At 49.5% G+C, this 19960-nt stretch overlaps 1 protein-coding gene across 1 annotated transcript in view; it reads right to left on the bottom strand.

Moving 5' to 3' along the window:
- Positions 1 to 12915, bottom strand: part of LOC142431615 (cell adhesion molecule CEACAM3-like) — a 40034-nt gene extending 27119 nt beyond the window's left edge. Inside the window, exons 1-3 of the mRNA XM_075536634.1 lie at positions 12852 to 12915; positions 10889 to 11248; positions 7224 to 7316 (exon numbers count right to left, since the gene is read on the bottom strand). Of these exons, the coding sequence (XP_075392749.1) occupies positions 7224 to 7316; positions 10889 to 11248; positions 12852 to 12915 (517 nt within the window). The remainder of the gene's footprint in view (positions 1 to 7223; positions 7317 to 10888; positions 11249 to 12851) is intronic.
- Between the last annotated feature and the right edge of the window lie 7045 nt (positions 12916 to 19960).

The following is a 19960-nucleotide window of genomic DNA, read 5'->3' as shown; positions in this document are numbered from 1 at the left end:
GGCTCTCCCTTGGGTCTCTAACTCTGATAAGGACACCCCTCTGGGTTACCAGACCACTTCCTGACTGATGCATGTGGACTGGGACCAAGGGATGCCCTTCTCCTCTGCCCATACTCCCTGAAGTTTGAGACACCATGGGGAGCCCCCTGTCTAAGCCCCATAAAGAGAGTCCTTTGGGGTGTTTACTGACAAACCTCACCAAGCTGGGCCTGGCTCTGGACATTCACCCTAAATGCCTGGTCTTTTTCTGTAATCAAGTTTGGCCTCAATACCAATTGGACAATGAGTCGCACTAGCCAGAAAATGTCACTTTCGATTTGAACATCCTCCTCGACCTCGACAATTTTTTGTCAGCAAACTCACAAGTGGTCTGAAGACCCTTATGTCCAGGTCTTTTGCTTTCCTCACTCCCATCCCTCCCTACTACCTGTCACCCTGCTCAAGTTCTCTTAGCTAAACACTCTCTTAATCACGCCCCTGACAGTACTCTTTCTCGTCTTTCTCTGAACCCCTTGACTCCTTGCCTGCACCCCCCAGTAAAATTTCCTTCATATTCCGGGTGCCCCTCACCATCACCTCCCTCCAATACCCCTTCCGCTACCTCCTACAACTCCCAAAACTAGTCCCTTCCCCAGAGTCAGACCCACCAGGTTCCCTAAAGTCTCTCTCTCTTCCCCCTTCCCAGCTCCCTCCCTACTCAACCCCCTCTAAATCAGCATCCACAGCCTCCCAAACCCCAGTCACCTGTTACCTTACTCAGGCTTACAACCTCACTCAACATGATATTTAAACTAAAAAACTGAAGATGGCCCTCAAGCCCCTATCTGTGACCTGGTAAACATGGCATTTAAAGTGTTTAATGCCAGAGAAGAACAGGCAGAAACGGCACCCAAGCTCTCCAGAAAGCCAACTAACAAGCCCAAACCTTAATCACTACCCTAAGGCGGGCAGGAGGGAAGGGTCAGAAGACTCCAGGAAGTATCGCCTGCTGTGGAATCCTGCTTCAGATGCTTCCCACAACCCCAGTAATCCTTGCCTGTGGACAAGGGAACCACTGGAAAAGCGACTGCCCTCAAGGGAGAGTCAGTCCCTTCAGACCCCGACCCACCATTGGCACTATGGAGTCTGACACCAACTCAGCAACCCCAGTGACCCCCGACTGTGCCCAAAGTAGCAGATAAGCCAGTTTCCTTTTTGGTGGATGGGGCCAATACCTCTTTAGCCCTCCCCTCCTTCTCAGGCCCAACTTCCCCTTCTCTGGTCTCAGTGACCCTCCTAAAACAGTTGTAAGGCAAACCAACCCAACTCCTTTACCTTCTCTCTCCCTCCAAGGCACACTTATCTCCTTCTGCTGTTATCTGTTTAACCCTGGGTCCCGCCCCCACCACTCAGGGTTTCCCTCTAAATAAATGCCAAGTCATAAAAAACGTCCAACCACCAACTTCAACTAAGGAAATACTTTGTTTTCTTGACTTTGTAGATTTTTTCAGACATTAGATCGCCAATTTCTCCTTTATAACTAAGCCAATAAACTCCCGAAAGTAGTTGCAACAGCCTTTAAAGGGTGCAACTAAAGCGACTCACCGCAGATATTTAACCCTTTGTTAACACTTAGCTAATACAAAGCTCACATTCGTTGACTGTTTAAGTTTAGATGGAGGCAGGAAGTTTCAGAAGGTCAGAGTGAGTTGCAAACAGTCAGAAAAAAAAGTTGAGTAACTTATTATAGAATGTCTAGCTGTGCCAGAGTGTGAAAGGAGCTTGAAAGTCTACGGAGAGCTGTTTGCCGAAAAGTGGATGAGAACGGAAAAGTTCATGTGTTCCTTGTAGAAGAAAGATTGCAGTGTAAGAAACGTGAAAAACACCAAGCTGACAGTTCCCCAGTAACCCAGGGAAGCGACAGCGCAGACGTAATTACCCACAGCCTAACTAACTCAGGCCAGCCTCACCCCTCCCGTCCCCTCCTTGTCACTGCCCAATATCCAACCACAGCTCGTCTGTTACTTCACAATCAGAATAAACATGGCTTTTCTAGGCATAGAGTTTGCAGATATAACTGTTAATGCTCAAATGTCCTCCCACCCCAAACAATTATTTTAATGCAACGAAACTGTAAATTTTGGTGCAATGGAACTTTACCGAAAAGCACAGCAGGACTTCCTAATCCATCTCAGTCTCTCCAGCCTCCCTGCAGGGACAACTCAAGAGTGCTCTTGTAATGTGAATGGCTCTACACCACACCCCAGTCTCCCAGTTGCCATAGTACAGAAACTCACCAGGTATAGACAAACAGAGTTAGAATGGCTGTAAAACTTTAAAATCGTTCTGTTCCCTACAGCCACAGGGCTGTATTCCTACCTGTCCTGGTGGGCCTTAGTTTTGCCTCCTCCCTGGCAGCAGCAGGGATTTCCAGCAAGGCACTGGGGCACAGCATGCTCCAAACACAGACCTTTAACAAACAACTCCAGCTGGTCATGAACTCCACCTCCGAGTCTCTCACCTCCTTACAGCGACAGCTTACATCCTTAGCACAGGTAACCAACCCTTCAAAACCATCATTCATTGGATCTGTTAACAGCTGACAAGGAAGGTATGTACATGTTTCTAGAAAAAGAGTGTTGCTACTGGATTAATGAGTCAGAAGTAGTTAAGCAAAATGTAAAAGTGTCAAACGTCATGGCCAAATAAATCAAGAACCACCACTGGGGCAACGAAGCCACCACTCCCTGGTCCCCAAACCCTATCACGTCCTGAGTCATACCCCTAGTAAGACCCCTGGTAATAATTTGCTGGCTGTTACTTTTAGCCCCCTGTCTCTTTAAGTTCCTTCAAGAACGAATGAGAGACATATCCAATCTAGCTGTTAACCAACTCTTGTTACATCCTTACAGCCCTCTGCCTGTTGATGCTAGTCTGGACCATTCCAGCCCATAACCCTCCCCCCATCCTAACCCACCCCATTGTCCAGTACTAGCAGGAAGTAGCCAAATCAGATCCGATGCTTCTTTTTATCATTAAAAGGCTGGAATGTATGGACTGAGATGAGGCAGGTTAGGTGCCCTCTTCCCTGCATGTCCCTGAAGGTCAGCAGCTGCCCCCCTGAAATGAGGAGACCGAAGAAAAATGCTGGAATGCTTAACACCCTGAGAACTGGTTGGCCTGCCTGCCAGAGCTGATCAACTACATCCTGCTCCATCAACTCGCTGCTGCTGCTGCTGCTGCTGCTGATGCTGCTGCTGCTGCTGCTGCTGCTGCTGCACGGACCTCCCTCTCCCTGCTTGCTTTTAATAACCCCAGACCCTGGGCAAAGCTCGTGATCCCCCTGGGCTACTTGCTAGATCATGGGGCTTCTCCTGGGAGCTTCCCCCTAATGAAGCTATTTCTGTTTCTGCTCTCCCTTTGTCCTTTCAGTTATCTTTGTCCGTCTCCCTGTGCCTCAGTTTACCTCTCACTCATCCTGTGTCTCAGTTTATCTATATACCCTCAGTGATTAGGGTTGATTGTTTCTCCTTGTGCATCGAACAGACTGGACATTGCATGCTGCTCCATGAAATAGGTTTTGGAACCGACAGCCTGAGGACTTTTGCTGACCTGCTCCCTATAGAAACTGGTGGAACTTTAAAAAACAAAACCAAAGGAAAAAAAAAAGCTAGCATCAGCTAAAGAAACAGACTTCAATCAACACACACTTGAAGCAATCCAGTGTGTGTAAAAATATTTCCAACAAGTCTCTAAAGCCACGCACTCCTACAGCCTTATGCAATAAAAGGGAAGATGGGAGAAAATATGAATGCCCCCTGCCCAACTCCCACAGGACAGAAAACTCTGAAAAGGGCAGAATCTGATGTCCCACATCACTATAGTATTATCACCCAAATGTCCGATTTTAAAGAAAAAAGCAGAAGGCACATGTGGAGACAGGAAAATGGTCCCTTCAAATGAATGAAACCACATGACAAAAACCAACCTTGAGGAAGCCAACACTAAAGTCAGTCAAGTCTTTAAAATAACCGTTTTAAACATGGGAAAACAAAATCCTGAAAGGAACTCTGGACCAAAAACTGGAGGGAAAGCACAGCAAAAAAAAAATGGATGGAATTAAAGTAGGATGATCGAAAAGGCACTCAACTGAAAAGAAAGACGAAATGAGGAATAGAGGTAAAAATACACAAAATATATTAAAAACAAAAGGTACAATGGCAATTGTAAATCTAATTGTATCAATATACATTGAATGTGATCTCGTTAACCATTGTTTCCCAAAGTGGGTGATACTGCCCCCTGGTGTTCACTGGAACACACTACAAGAAGGCTGAAAAAGCAGGTACCTGATCTATGGGATGTAGTACAAGTTTGTCATTGTAAGGGGGCCCTGAGTCAGTTTCTTCTGAAAAAGGAAAGTAAGCCAAATAGGTTTGGGTTAAATAACCCAATCACAAAGCAGAGGTGGTTACGCTGAAATAAATAATAGTAATCCAGCTATTTATTCTCTTTAGGAGATGCATTCAAAGACACAGATAGACTGACAACAAAAGGGAATGGTATCTCATGCCAACAGTACCTGCAGAGAATCTGGGGTGACTATACGCACGTCGGACAGAATAGATTTCAAAAACCATGCTAGAGGTTTAGAGAGACATTTTATAATGATAACATTCATCAGGAAGCAGTAACAAGTACAAACGTATGTAACCAATGGCAAAGAAGCCAAAACTGGCTAAATTAAATAATAGTATTGCAGACTTCGATTGCCCACTTCAATCATGCAAAGGACCACAAGACTAAAGACCAACACGTGGACCAAGACTTGAACAAATGCTACAACCAGAACCCATTCCCGTGGGTAGCTACGGAGCCCCTGGCACTTTGGGGTCAATCCGGCAGTAAATGTTTGTGTCGGGGTTTAGTAATTCCTATAAAACAAACAGATAGAACATGAGAGAGACGCTTAAAGAAGATGTTCTGACCCCCCCTGTAACTTTATCTGAATGCCTTAGAGCTTCTCCCTGGTTTTGAGCCCCACCCAAGTTCTGGGTCGGGCCATGCTCAGAGTGGGGTCAATCTCCCAGAGGCCCTCCTATGCTCACCAAACTGATTCCCGTATTCCCTCCTGTTTCCTGAATCTCAAAGCACATGCAGCTGTGAGATGGGGCAAGTCCCGAGTCTCCCTTGGACTTGTGGACCCAGAGTATTCATGGTCCATCCACACTCACCTCATAGATGGGAGCAGCTGTCGGGAGGGCCTGGCAAGGGAGAGAGAGGACATCAAAGGATAGACAGGAAAGGGGCCGTTAGGGCTCAAGTGAGCTGGTGCCAAAGCCCAAATTTGGAAGGATTTTGTCCTTACAGGCTAGAGTTTGGGGGGTCATTTCTCATCAGGAGGGACCACCCTAACAGAACACTGCTCCTGGGTCACTCTGTGCTCCTCGATTGATTCCAAAGCCCTGTCCATTATGCAACATAGCGGTTATGTATTGAGCTGTTAACCACAAAGCCAGCAGTTCAAGACCACCAGCAGCTCCTTGGGAGTAAGATGAGACTTTCTACTCATGTAAAGAGTTATAGTCTCAGAAACCCACAGGGACCATTCCACCCTGCCTTATAGAGTATGAGTCGCTATGAGAATGAAATCGATGGCAATGAATTATTGTTTGTTCGACCCACTATGTGGACATAGGGTGAACTCAGGACCAGGCAGGAATGGTCCCTGAACCTGAAGAGGAGCCCAACTCCTACCCAGCAGGGTGTTACCCCACTCCTGACTACTCTGGGAAGAGCGTTGGTCTATACCATGCTGCGCTGTGAACTTGGCTAGTCCCCTGCTCTGTTAGGACTCCCTGGTTCCGTGGTCTGGAGGGGATAGGCTTACCGATGAGGTAGAGATCTTGGAGTGACCTTGGCCTGGAAAGCAGAGATAGGAGTTATCACCTAAGGTCTTGAAGAGACTTTGGACCCCCTTCTCCAAGAAAGAGAGCATCTCCAGTGGATTGACCTTTAGACATTTGGGGACCAGGGAAGGGAGTGGACTGAGGAGATGACCCTGACCCCAGGCCCTACAGGTCAGGGTTGACATGGCCACTCTGGGGTTTTCTATCCTTCCCTGAAGCTCCAGGAAAGGGCCAGAGACCCCTGGAGCGAGAGTTAGGAATGGACAGTGTGGGGAAGCTTCGAGGATCCCAGCTAAGTGTGTACTCACTAAAGTTGCTTGATGGGGATTGCTGATGTCCAAGGTCACCATGGCTGCAGGTCCTAGGAAAGGTTAGGTTATTTATGAGGGTGCTTCTAGAGGTCACAGAGTCTTGGGCCAGAACAAAGGACAAGGGAGGGACCCCATTTTCAGGAGGAGTGTGGAGACTTCCTCTCTCCCTCACTATGGTGCTGGGATTGGATGGCCTAGCTGGAGAGAGACCTTAAGAAGTCACAAAAGGAAAAGACCTTGAGGCAGGTGCCAGCTCAGGACAAGGTTGACCCCAAAGGAACCCAGATCCCGGGAAGGGTTAGAACCATGAGGGTTTGGTGTAATAGCAGAATCCTCATTCACCGTGGGCCAGCTGGGCCAGCATGGTGTCAGGGTACGTGGGGAAACTCAGCCCCTAGATTCTCACTAAATGTGGCGAGGTTCCTAATAGAGACCCTCTCTCTATTCAGGCCAGATGTTAGAAGGGGCCCATAGCCTTGTTGTCTGATCTTCCTGGGCAAGAGATGCAAGAGAGCACAGATCAATCACACCATTCTGATCAGACCTGGGTCCTTGTCTCCCATGTGAGGGTTGCCGCTAATGCATCCATGGTCTCTGGGGGGCTAACCCCACCAGGCTACTCTACTCTGTGTGACCTTGGCTAGAACACCCCCTCAGGTCCTGAGTCTATAAACCCTCCGCAAGGGAAGGGGCAGTTCCCCAGGCACTTACTGCCTCCCAGGCATCACTGTGGGGCTGCTGGGTGAATGCCCTGGGGGCAGGGCCATCAATTGTCCTCATCTAGATGAAGAGGCTGGGAGAACCCAGCTGGAGATCTGCACCCTGTGGGAGAGGAGCCTGGATAGAGGGAGAAGGGAAGGTCTCTGGGGGAGTTGGGAGCAATGGAGAGACAATCCCAGCATCAGAGGCTGGGCCTTTCTCTGCCTGAGGCAGTCAGGGGGGAGGTGTGGGGGGTAGGCGGGCAGGGGATCAGGGGGTGGGGGTATGTGTTCATACCCTCCAGTCCTGGTGAAGAACAGGATACACCCCAGAGCAGCCACCACAGCCACCCCAGCCAGGACCCCAGTCACAATGCCGGCAATGACCCCAGGAGAGAGGCCCGGGGCTTGTCCTTGTGCTGAAATGAGAGAATAAAGGGTTTGAGGGTCTAGCAGTATTTCAAGGAGACCACAAGGGGCCTTGCAGGCAAAGGATCTCCTAGAAGCAGAGGAAATGCCGCCCAAGGTCTGGGTGTGGTTTGCTTGGTGAGTGTTGTCACCCCAGTGTCTTCAGGCACTCGCTCTGCCTTGGTTGCTACACTTTCTGTTTCCTGGGCGTGAAGACTTGAACTTGCTCTAACTCGGTCCCTCTTCCACATTTAGCCAGCCCCACATCCTGTCCACCTTCCTTCTAAGGCTCCTTTCTCTCTCATCCGATGCCTGTTCTCCCCGGATTCTTTGTATCTGTTATGGGTGACTGTCTTCGAGGGCCGGTCCTCATCAGTACCACGCAACCCTGATCAGTTACAATATGAGCAACGGTCCTCAGTGCCCTCGGCATGCCAACCATACATGGGAGGTGCTCCCTATACATTCTCCCCATGAGGGAGGAGGTGTCCTCCCACTGAAGGTCACAGAGCTGCTGAGCGAAAAACAAGCACTGAACCTAGATCTGCTTGGCTTCGCAGCTGGTACCCACAGAAACGCTACAAAAAATCGCTGCTCACATTGAATGGCCTCTGCCTCTGTGTGTGACCCTGGGGGAAAGGACTCTCATTGTACTGATCTCATCACACACACCCTAAGGTCCAGGTGAGGAACCTGGGGCTCAAGAAGATTGCCAGCAGCAGGAGAGTAACTAGATTAGGTAGTCTGGTGGCTGGGCTCCTTTACAAGCTGTGAAGGGTGTCCACCCACCTGGCGTCACATCACATCCACTTACATCCATTTTACAATGGAGACAAGGTCATTGCCAAGGTGGACGCCGCGGGCTCTACAGGGAAAGAGGTGGGGAGGGCGGGATGGAGGTCACTCACTGCTCACACGCAATGTGACCGGGTCACTTCTGCTGACACTGACGAGGTTGGAGGCCTCACATTGATAGGACCCTGCGTTCTCCCCCCAGACGTCCCTGATGATGAGGAGCCGCTTGTCCTGGGACCACGTCATCCTCTCAGAGAGCCGCAGACTCTGGCCGTTGAACAACCAGTGAATGGGGACGCCCGCGTCACTCTCATGGCAGGTAAATGTCACCGACTCATGCTCTCTGACCGTGGTGCTGTTGGCCGTGATGCGGGGTTTGGCCACTGCTCCTGCAGAGAAACCGAGAAGGGGAATCCGTGACATAGAGCCTGGTCCCAGATGAGAGCTGTCGGTGGAATCCCAACTGCTGGGTTTGTTAGGCAGCTTAGCTTAGGGAATTGGGAAATCCATTTACGCATGCCCAGGAGAGCCAGCAAAGGACAAAGCTGGATTTTCCCGCCAGTGGGTGGAGATGGGTGTTACATCAGGAGCAGCCCACCTGGGCCAGGTGACTGCAATTCAGCCAATGGGATCGACCTGGGGTCGTTCACCACGCCTCCCCCGGGAACCCTTGAAAAGGCAGGGACCGGAAGGGCGAGGGTCTTGCTTGGCTTGTCTGGTTGTCTTCGTGGGAGGAGAGATCCTTGCATGACCTGGGGCAGTCTCTGCCAGGCTGCATGGTCAAAGGAATCCTATGGGTGCCGCGTAAAACCTGAAACTTCTTTTAACTTTCATTAAATTCACTTGGATCACGAGCCCGGCTTCGGTGTGAAATCTTTCTCGCGCAGAGCCAAGGACCGAGGCTGAAATCTAGTCCCAGAGAGAGAGACCTTACAGGTTCAGGAGGGAAGGGTCCTCAGAGGGTGATCGGCAGCGAAGTGGGGGGGCAGTACTGCCTAAACTTGGACATAGTCGGATGCCTTAGTTGACCTTGTCTGAGGTCTCCCTGGGCTGTGCCACCACAACCTCCCTCCCAAGTATCCATATCTGCCCGCCTCTTGGCCCCTGGTTTTCTCTCTTCCCAATACGTGTGTAGACACTGACCACATTCTTTCTATGGCTGATCAGCCTCTGTCTCTAAAACTCCAGAGCCCCTTGGGTCATTAGGATGGCTGGCTGGGGAGAACCTGCTTCCAGGTAGGGAAGTGCTTCCTGATCTTTCGCTTAAAGGATTTATGTGATGGTGGCTGCACGTGAGCCATCAGGCTGCCGGGCCACCAACCCACCATTCCACAGGAGAAAGGCAAAGTGAGCTGTCTACCCCCATTATGATCTAGGGCAGAGGTTCTCACCCTTCCTAATGCCGTGACCCTTTCATCCAGTTCCTCATGTGGTGATGACCCCCAACCATCGAATTATTTTCATTGCTGCTTCATCACTGTCATTTTGCTTCTGTTATGAATCAGGCAGCCCCTGTAAAAGGATTGTTTTACACCCCACCCCATCCCCAAAAGGGGTCGCGACCCACAGCTTGAGAATCGCAGATCTAGAGGCTGAGGAACTATAGAGTCGTTCTGAGTCAGCATCGACCCGAAGGCAGGGTGTGTCGTTGTTTGTACTGGACCACCCAGCCAAGGATAGACAAACTGGCATGGTGGTTCTTTGTGGAAACACTGCAAGCATCAGAAATAATGATTGTGAGATCGAGTCTCTGAATTGGGAAAAGATCATAGGCGTATTCCCTCGATGGGCATTTCCAACCGTCATGACCTTAGCCCCCTGTAGTTGGAAAATCTAACTTTGCTCCCCAAGGAAGTGACTTTTGATGGAGGAATGATAATGGGGTGACTCGCCTCATCACTTCACAGCTAGGCGCCCCCCTGAACCAGGTGGGTATCAGATGCCTGTACTCTCTCTGGGGTGTGGCACCCAGGATTCCTTCCTCCCCCACTGGGGTCTTGTGTCCATGCTCTGTGGGAATACTGTACCCACCTTATCGCTCACTGTTTCTGATGTAACTCTCCCATCATCCTCTTTCCCTCGCTTATGTACCTTGCTGCCATCACTGGGTCCTGGCTCCTTCCTGGCCAGGAGGAAGGGCAGGTCCTTTGCTGCCTGTTGTTTCACGCTGCCTGGTTCCTCCCCAGCTGTCCTCTCTCCTGTAGCGGGAGAAGAGGGTCCAGTCCAGTGTTTGAGTCTCTGCTGCTCACGGGTGGCACATGGTCCACTTGAGCAAACACAGAAGGAGCGTGAGTTCAGGGGCAGAAAGACAGATCACGTGAAGATTCAGCCTCAACCCCACTGAAGCATTTAGAGTTGAGAACTTCACTGTGGCCCAGCAAGAAAATGAAAGTCATTTCCATGGGCTTCCCTGCAGCCTGTTGGTAAGGGTCTGCCTGAGACCCACTGGCTTTTTTCTCAAGGTCATGTGCAGATGGAAGACCTGAGACAGACCTGCCCTCCTCTGGTTAGTTCCAAGTGCTCCCAGTTGGCAGGTGGGGAGTGAGCATGGGATCAAACCATCCTTGTTTTCTGCAACAAACCACCCACAGTCTGTAGCTGGAGAAGGGAATCCCCCCCCCCCCATCTTGAGTTTTGTGTCCACTGTCTTTCCCTGAACTGAAACCTCAGTCCTAGGATGTGATGGAGAAGGGGACAGGGGCACATCTGAGGCTGACCAGGGTCTCCAAGTGTGAAGGAGAATGACCTAAACTTGACCCAGCAAGGTTTCAGAGGGGGGGGCACTTACGGTAGACATGAAACTGTCCAGACACGAGCTCTCGCTGGAAGTGTTTCTTTAGGACTTGTAAGGTGTAGGTCCCTGTGTCCCTCAGGGTGACGTTCTGGAACAGCAGCGTCCCATTGGGGTATATTGTCTCTCGGCCACTGTGGGCCACCCCTGGGGTGATTGTTTGAGTCTGCGTTCTGTACGCGAGGATCTGGTGACTGATCTGCACCTTTCCCCCTTTGTACCAGCTGTAGCCATATGGATTCTCTGGCAGATTATGGACAAGCAGCAGGACAGCCCTCCCTTCGGCGACATTGACTGGCACGGATTCCATCGTGAGCTGGGCGAAGAGGGGTGTGTTCCAGAAGGTGAAAAGTGAGACTAGGAGGAGAGACAGAGAAATCCATCGGTATTGAGATGGAACAGTGCTCTTTTGTCCCTTGGACGTGTGTGTGCGCGCGCGCAGCAGGGGGTGATGGGATGAGTTCTCTTCTCAGTTCAATCTCCGCATCATAAAACATCATCGCTGAGACTGTTCTGTGTGTGAGTCGGCTGTGCCTCCTTTCCCCTAGATCACTGAAGTCGCCTCCTACCTTTCTCCTGTGTTCTCCCTCTACTCCAGCTACCCTGACCTCTAGCTTTCCCCAAGCACGTGAGACATAGCAGAGCCACCTCAGGGCCTTTGCACCTGTTGCTTCTTTGCTTCCTCCCCCTGCATCCACCTGACTCGTCCCCTCCCTGCAGAAGACGCTCCTTCGCTCCTAATCAAAACAGCGTCTCTTCTCTCTTCCCTCTCTCATCTCCCTCTGCTCTTTGATTATTATTTTTTAATAAATACTTGTATTGGGGGCTCTCACATCTCTTATCACAATCCATGCGTTCCTCCAGTGTGTCAAGCACATTTGCACATATGCCGCCATCATCATTTTCAAAGCATTCTCTTCCCACTTGAGCCCCTGATGTCAACGCCCCGTTTCTTTCCCCTCCCTCCCCCACCCGCCCACCCTCCCCCAGGAACCCTTGATAAGTATTCGCCACCACATGATCTGCTCCGTGAGTTGCTTTTCTCCCCCCAATAATGTGCCCTGTGAATAGGGCAGGGGCATGTCCCATTCACAGTTGAATCCAGGCTTCTCAAGCCGGCCTGGCAGCTGTTGGACTTTGGCTATTTGATTGAGCCAAGGAATCCAAGGCAGTCTGAGGCCACCATCCCACACAATGACTGTTTCCTTTCTCCCTCCACAGGCTGGACTCTATTTCCCCTGAATCCAAATGGATGTCTGAGGCTGGTGGGTCAGGTCAACGTTCCAAGTCCCTGATTATGTCGATTTAAAAACAAACAAGCAAACAAGCTCACTGCCATCAAGTCCATTCTTACAGCGACCCTGTAGGACAGGGTGGAACTACCGCTGTGGGTTTTTAAGATTGTTTATCTCTTTATGGGAGTAGAAAGCAGCTTCTTTCCCCAGTGGTTTCAAACTGCTAACCTCACGGTTAGCAGCCCAATGTGTAACTACTACACCACCCACCAGGCCTCCTCCTATGTGGTTGGTTGTTGTTGTTGTTTTTTTCTGGGGGGGGGTGTATTTAGCAGCCCAATGTGTAACTACTACACCACTCACCAGGCTTCCTCCTATGTCGTTGGTTGTTGTTTCTTTTCGGGGGGGGGGGGGTGGCGTGTATTTAATTTTACACACATCGCAGTTCCCGTTCTCGATCGTCACCTCTTCGTATTGAGGAGGGTTAAGTTGTTGAAGGACCCAAACAAATTGAAGCTGTCACCCTAGAGCCGGCCCTCAGAGCGTGAGCGAAACTATTATCTCAGGGTCCTATCTCAGGGTCCGGGAGGTCGCCTGGTGGCCCAGGACTCAGCCCTCAATCTGCTGGGTCCTCTCCCAAGCTCAGGTAGACTCTCTGGCCCCTCCCACACCCATCCCCTGGAGAACCCTGTCAGTCTCAGCCCTAGGGGGTCATTCCCTCTTACCTGTGACCAGGGGCCCCCACCAGGAGATGGTCCCTTTGGGAGGAGGACCTGAGGGAGTCTTCATGGGCAATTCAGATCAACAGGCATCAACAGGCAACAGGCAGCAGAGAACGGGGCAGCTCAGCAGCACCTGCGCCCTGCTAGGGAGCCAGCACCCCTCCACCCCTAACTCACCAGGCTCCCTGGTTACTTGGGACAGGGTGGGGACTCGGCCCTGAAGCTGCTCTCCTTCATCCCATCCCCCTCTCCCCACACCTTCCCTGCCGCACCTTCTGCTTGAGCTGCATTTCCTGGCAAATGCTGAGACTTCTGCTTTCCTGGGTCTTGGCAACGTTCTCCCACAGCCCCTCCCCCACTTCCATGGGCCTCTGGTCACAGGGCATCTCACCTGGCAGTGGCCCAGAACCCCTTGAGGGGCTTTGGTTGTAAATAGGCAGGATGGACCACACCACTGTATTAATAATTAAAGCCTTTATTAACGGGCTGGACTGCAAAGGGCTTAAGTGGAGAGCAAATGCTTTGAAAATGATTAGGGCAAAGAATATACAGATGTGCTTTACACAATGGATGTATGTATGGATTGTGATAAGAGCTGTATGAACCCCTAATAAAAAATTTTTTTAAAGAATGCAGTCAAAGTTCTTACAAGATATGAATGTGTCCTGGTTATCACTGGAATTAGTTGAGTGCTTACTATTTCCCTAATAAAATAAGAACACGGACCTCAAAGCTCAAAAAATAAAAAATAAATAAACAGCTGGACTGAGAAACCTGTCGATCCAGAACAATGAAATTCCAAACTTTTTATAGTTCCAAAGCAGGGAGAGTATTCTACCGATTACATTCTTATCAGGTTATCAGGTTGGTAGTGTAACGGGGTTGGGGGGAGCAGCACTGTGGTAGTTACCTAATCTAGTGTCAATTTGAGGATTAAGGGTGTAGGGGTGGAGTCTAGCCTGTCAATCAGAATACAGCCAATGAGGCCTCTGTGTGGACATGGCTTCTCCTGAGGATTCTGGGAACTCATGGCGATGCGCTCGCTCTCTTTGCTTACAACCTGCTAGACAACCCTGTGGAGAAGACACATGGTGAGAGGCTGATGGAGTCAGACCTCTGGAGCCAGAGAAGCCATGTGGAGACCCCTGCCAGCGCTGAGATGCTTCCAACACCACTGGATCCGCAAGACTTCCCACCCACTGGCCGGTGATCTTCCTGCATTAGGCATCATTGCGTGTATTTCATAAGTATGAAGAGAACTTTATAGATTGGTATCCAGCATGTGGGCTAATTATCAGACTTGTGGCCTGATCTGAACCAGGCTGGGATGTTTTATTCAATTGCTTATTATTCAAATGCTCTTGTATATAAAGCTCTCTCTTATACACATATGAGGGTCCATGAATTTGTTTCTCTTGTCTACCTGGACTAACACGAGCGCAGTTGCAGGTGCTAAATCAAGGTCTTAGAAGATAGTGTGCATTTCTTGCTAATTGGACGCGCAGGGTTTGGAGACATCTCAGAAGAGTCAAGGTCTTTTCAGGAGAGGCGGGAAAGGGAAGAGCAGAGGGGGCTACCTGCTAGCAGGAGTTAAGGCACTTTGAAACAAGATGGAGTCCCTCATGTTAAGCTGGGTCAGCACAGCTTTATCAAGTAGCCAGGCGTTCAGGTGATACCGCGGGGAAATGGTTTCAGCAGGTGCACAGCAGGTAACAGGGATGCCCAGCGGGCCGGAGAACCAGGGATCTGGACCTGGGACGAACTTCTCCCTTTCTTCTGTATAGACAGGTGATCTGCAGACCCCAATGCAAAAAAATCAAACCTGCTGCCTTTAAGCTGATTCTGATGCTTAGAGACCCCATGGGAAGGGGTAGATCTGCCCCTTTGGGATTCCGTGGCTGTGAATCTTAGTTGTTGTTGTTTACACGCGGTGCTGTCCGTTCCAACTCACAGCGAGCCTGTTTACAACAGACTGAAACCCTGCCCGGTCCTGTGCCCTTCTCACCATTGTCCCTGTGCTTGAGCTCAGCAACCCAGCCACTGTGTTTCACTGTTCTGCTACTTTACCAAGCAGGACCTCCTTCTCCAGGGATTGTTCTCTCCTGACAAGATGAGAGGAAGTCTCCCCACCCTTGCCTCTGGAGCATTCTGACTGTAAATCTTCAGAGAAGCAGCAGAAAGCTTCACATTTTTCCAGTGGAGCCGCTGGGGATTCGAACTGCTGATCCTGCAGTTTGCAGCCCCGCTTGTAACCCCTGTGCCACGAGGGTTCTTCAGGTGGTCTGAAACTCAAACCTCTGACTCTTAGTGACCCTATAAGACAGGACAGAACTGCCCCTCTGGGTTTCTGAGACTTAAATCTTCACAGAAACAACCAGCCTCCTCTTTCCCTCTTGGACTGCCTGGCAGGTTTGAACCGCTGACTTTGTGGTTTGCAGCTAAAAGCATCGCCCACAACGCTGCCAGCGCACCTCAGGTTCTCTGAAGATCCTGCCAAGTGTAGGTTGTGGGTGTGGGGACTGAAGAGCCTGCCCCTAACACGCTCGCTGGTGATGTTGACACTGCTGGTCCCCAGACCACCCAGTGACCATTGAGGCTGCCAGGCTTGGGGGTCCACTGAGAGGATGACTTGCCCACCCCTCTGTTGGGCTCAACCATCTCCTGCCTTTGGGCCTGCCGGCAGCAGACACAGAACCCCCTGGCCTCGCCAACCGCAGACAATTATTTTCCTTTATGACACAGAAGCCCACGTGGGTGCATGAGATGTCAGTATTCCTAAATGTGCTTCTCCTGCCTGAAGGTCACCCCACCCCACAGTTGGGGCTTAGAAAGGAACAAGCTGAATCATTACTCAGGAGAGAGGGGCCCTCCTGCCTTCATCTGACTCTAGTCTGGTTGTAGCTTCCAGTGCCAGCGATTCAGAACTTAGAGGGACACACATGTAGCTCTGGGAGGTGTGATGGGTGGGGGTAGGGGGTCTTGTGTCCTGGGAGAATTCTTTTTTTAAACGGCAAGTTTATCGAGCATGCCATTCATCGACAGTGGCAGAACTCTGCCTAGCGTGACGTAATAAAGTGAGAAGACATTAGGATATTAAGTGTACGGTAGTCTCAGACCAGCAGTCACTGGACACCCTCAAGGCAAGAGATCTGAACCAAGGTCCAACAACCACCAGTTCTATACCCATGGGAGAGCCACCACCTGCTTCTTCCTCACACTAAGGGAGTTTCGGCTTTAAGGCCAAGGGCTACAAGTGGGTCTGAGATCAAGCCCAGTCCACTTGATGGGGTTTCCACGCAGAGTCCTTCTTGTCTGGCCTGTGATGGCTGTAGTGTGTCTCAAGAAAATAGTCTAAAGTCTCAGTTGTCTATCGCACACGGGCTGGGTCACAAATATCTAGGTAGAAAGCAGGTCAGAAGTGCCCATCCAGGAACACAGTACCAGCCCTTTGAGTTCTAGATAAGTAGTGTTAAGTGGAGCTGTGTCTTCCCTCCTAGCCAGATGAAGGATGGGCCCGTGGCCATGGAGGAAAGTGGACACTAGTCTCATCCCTCGATAGTGGGATAGTGTCCGTGCCTGAGCTCTGACCATCCCAGCACCCAGCAGTCAGTAGCAGGTACATATCCCATAGCCGTGGAGACCACATTATGGATCCATTGATAGTTGTTTTCATAGATATTGGTGAAGTCAGTTTCCTCCCTCTTCACACTTGAAACCCTGCAAATGGATAAGAGACTTTTGTATATTAAAAGATCATTTTATTGGGGGCACTTACAACAATCTATACAACCATTGTATCGAGCATATTTGTACATAGGTTGCCACCATTCTTTTCTAGATATTTCTATTGAGCCCTTAGTATCAGCTCCTCTCCTCCCCCCTCCATGACCACTTGATTATAAATTATTATTTTCATATCTCACACCGACCCACACATAATCACACACACACACTCCTACAGGGGGAAGAACAACAGAAACCATGGAGGAAGGGATACGTGACTTTTAAAAATTATCTTTAAAAACAAAAATTGTTTTGGGGTTTTTTTTTGGGGGGGGGGAATTGGGTGAAGGTGTAGAACGAAATCAGTTTTCCTTCCTAAAGCAATTCAAGCCCATCGTGTTGCGTGTCCCTGATCTCAATCCCCACAGTATAACACCCCTTATCCCGCTTCCTCCTTGTATTTCCCATTTCAATTCCTCCTTCTTAGGCTCAAGCCTAGGAACACCTGTGAGGATGGCACAGGACCAGGCTGTGTTTCCTTCTGTTGTTGCTATGGGTTGGCACCTAGCAACAATAGCAACAGCAACAACAACAACATTTCTTCTTTTTTTCCTAACCCTTCCGAAACGTCCTTCCGCAAATGCTGCCCTTTTGCCCTCTGGTGGCTGGTTATTCAAAGGCACTTGCCTCTCCCTACTGCTGTTGTCCCTCTTACAGACCTGCCTATTGTTGGCTTGGAAATGGCACCGCAGGGAGTGAGTTCACTTTCTAACTCCAAGGACAAGAAGAGATTACAGTCTTAGGGTCTTACTAGTCTCTATCTGACGAGTGAGCCTCCTGTTCTATTTTACGATTTTTCTCCTGTGGGAGCCAGCCCACTGCTGGCTGGGTCCTAAGGGATGCTTGTGTAACTGAAGAGGCAGACAAAAGTTTTTAGGTGCCCAACTCCTTCCAGGTAGCCAGGTCCAAGAAAGAGAGAGAGAGAGAGAGAGAGAGAGAGAGAGAGAATGTATTCTTTCACTAAATATATAATCTCCAGGCATGCAAGCACCCCCAACCACAGACACCCACAAATGTAACAAGGTGGGCAATTTCTTAACCCTAGCTGTCCCTGAGCCCATTAGGGAAGTAATTTAACACCTGTGCTGGGGTCAGGTAGAAAGGAGTTGAGCAGGGAGAACAATAGTAACATGTCTGATCCTATAAAGAAAGCCACCGCAGTATAGTAATCAGCTATGTGCTTGTAAGAGGTATCATAAAGTAGCACTATAATAGGGGGATGGTGCAGGGATAGAATAAGGCAGATCTTTGTATTACAAGACAAACTGAGTGTTCAGAGAATGAGGGTTACCTGCTTTCTCTTAAGGAGACTGCATGATTGTTACTCAAGTGTTAATTAGGTTGCAGGATGTTGTTTGGTGGAAATGTGGGGACTGTAGGCCATAGACCACTTGATGCTATTTCTTTTTTTTCTTTTTAGAACATTTTCTTCTTTCTCTTTTTTTAAAACATTTTATTAGGGGCTCATACAACTCTTATCACAATCCATACATACATCCATTGTGTAAAGCACATCTGTACATTCTTTGCCCTCATCATTTTCAAAGCATTTGCTCTCCACTTAAGCCCCTGGCATCAGCTCATCTTTTATTTCCCCTCCCTCCCCGCTCTCTCATGAGCCCTTGATAATTTATAAATTATCATTTTGTCATATCTTGCCCTGTCCGACGTCTCCTTTCACCCCCTTTTCTGTTGTCCGCCCCCCAGGGAGGAGGTCACATGTAGATCATTGTAATCGGTTCCCTCTTTCCAACCCGCCCTCCCTCCACCCTGCCAGCACTTGGTGCTATTTCTAAGCCCTTTCCTGATCAGCTGACTATCTATCTGACCTTGATTCCCTCACCTGGAAGGTAAGCTTGAAGAGTTCCGCAGCAGCTGCATGATTCTACCTTGCTGGATCCTGTTGTGTTTTCTCTGAAGCCCACATTTCAAGGATGTTCTAGATGTGGACTATAACTGGTCTTACCAAGGTTCTTAAACTCTGAACAGCCTAGTCAACCTAGCCTGTGGATTGGGTATCTTGAGCAGTAATAGCACTTGGGGGAGACCAGGAGAACACCTGGTGGTCAGTCACAGCACCTGAAGTTATGGTGCTTGCAACTCCCAACCAAGAGGACTCCACTTCATGATCTTGGTTATGTGATAAGAGAGGGTAAACCTAGTGGAGAGCAGGTAGCCAATAGAGAGGTCTGCAGGGCCGGCCCCAATCCCAACTATGTAGACATCACACACACACACACCCCGCAGAAGAATTCACTTCAGAGGACAGCACTGAAACTACAGCTCAGGGAGAGGGGCATGTCTGATCAGAGCACACAGGAGCCAACGAAGAGGGAAGGAGAGGGAGTGGAACACATCCTGGCCCAACAAGCCCCGAGGATGATATTCCTGCTCAGAGCAGCCTGTGCCAAAAGAGGACCATAGGGCTGGTCCCACCACTAGACACAACATCCCTCACTTGCCTATAGGGCTACAGGGGACAGCACTGGAGGAACAGTGTGGGAATTGTGCCGGATCTGACCCCACCACACTGGGGAGAAACACTAAGGGTGTGCAACAGAATAGCAAGGAAAGCAAAGCAATGAAGTCCTCAGAAATACCAAAAATAGACTTTGGGGCCAGGGCATGGCACCCTATCAGACTCGACTGGAAAACACTTGGGTTTTTGTTGTTGTTGTTATTTGGTTTGGGGTTTTATTTTCTTTTGTTGTTTTGCTTTGCTCTGTCTTATTTTTATGCTTCTTATTGTCTCTGCATGTCTATCTAGATAACATAAGCAGGATAAACAATACAGATAAGGAAACAATGAGACAGAATGGGGCTGACGGTTCTGGGGAGACATGGGAGAAGGGGAGGCAGGGTAAAGGAAATGGGTGTTAATAAACTCAGGGACAAGAGAACAACAAGTGATCTAAAATCGATGGTGAAGAGGGTGTAGGATCCCTGTAGGGCTTGATCAAGGGCAATGTAACCAAGCGGAATTACTGAAACCCAAATGAAGGCCAAACATGATAGTGGGAAAAGAGGAAAGTAAAAGAAAATAGAGGAAAGAACTAGGAGGCAAAGGACCTGTATAGAGGTCCAAATACAGGCATGTGCATATGTAAATATATTTATATATAATGATAGGGAAATTGATCTATGTACATATATTTATATGTTAAGTATTAAGGTAGCAGATGGACATTGGGCCTCTATTCAAGTACTCCCTCAATGCCAGAACACTATGTTCTAATAACCTTGTATTCTGTGATGCTCACCTTCCTGACACAATTGCTGAAGACAAAATGGGCACATAAGCAAATGTGGTGAAGAAAGCAGATGGAGCC

This window comes from Tenrec ecaudatus, chromosome 18 (genome assembly GCF_050624435.1).
Source record: "Tenrec ecaudatus isolate mTenEca1 chromosome 18, mTenEca1.hap1, whole genome shotgun sequence".
NCBI classification, from domain to species: domain Eukaryota; kingdom Metazoa; phylum Chordata; class Mammalia; order Afrosoricida; family Tenrecidae; genus Tenrec; species Tenrec ecaudatus.
The sequence above is the reverse complement of the archived record's forward strand: the minus strand, read 5'-3'. Positions and strand labels throughout refer to the sequence as shown.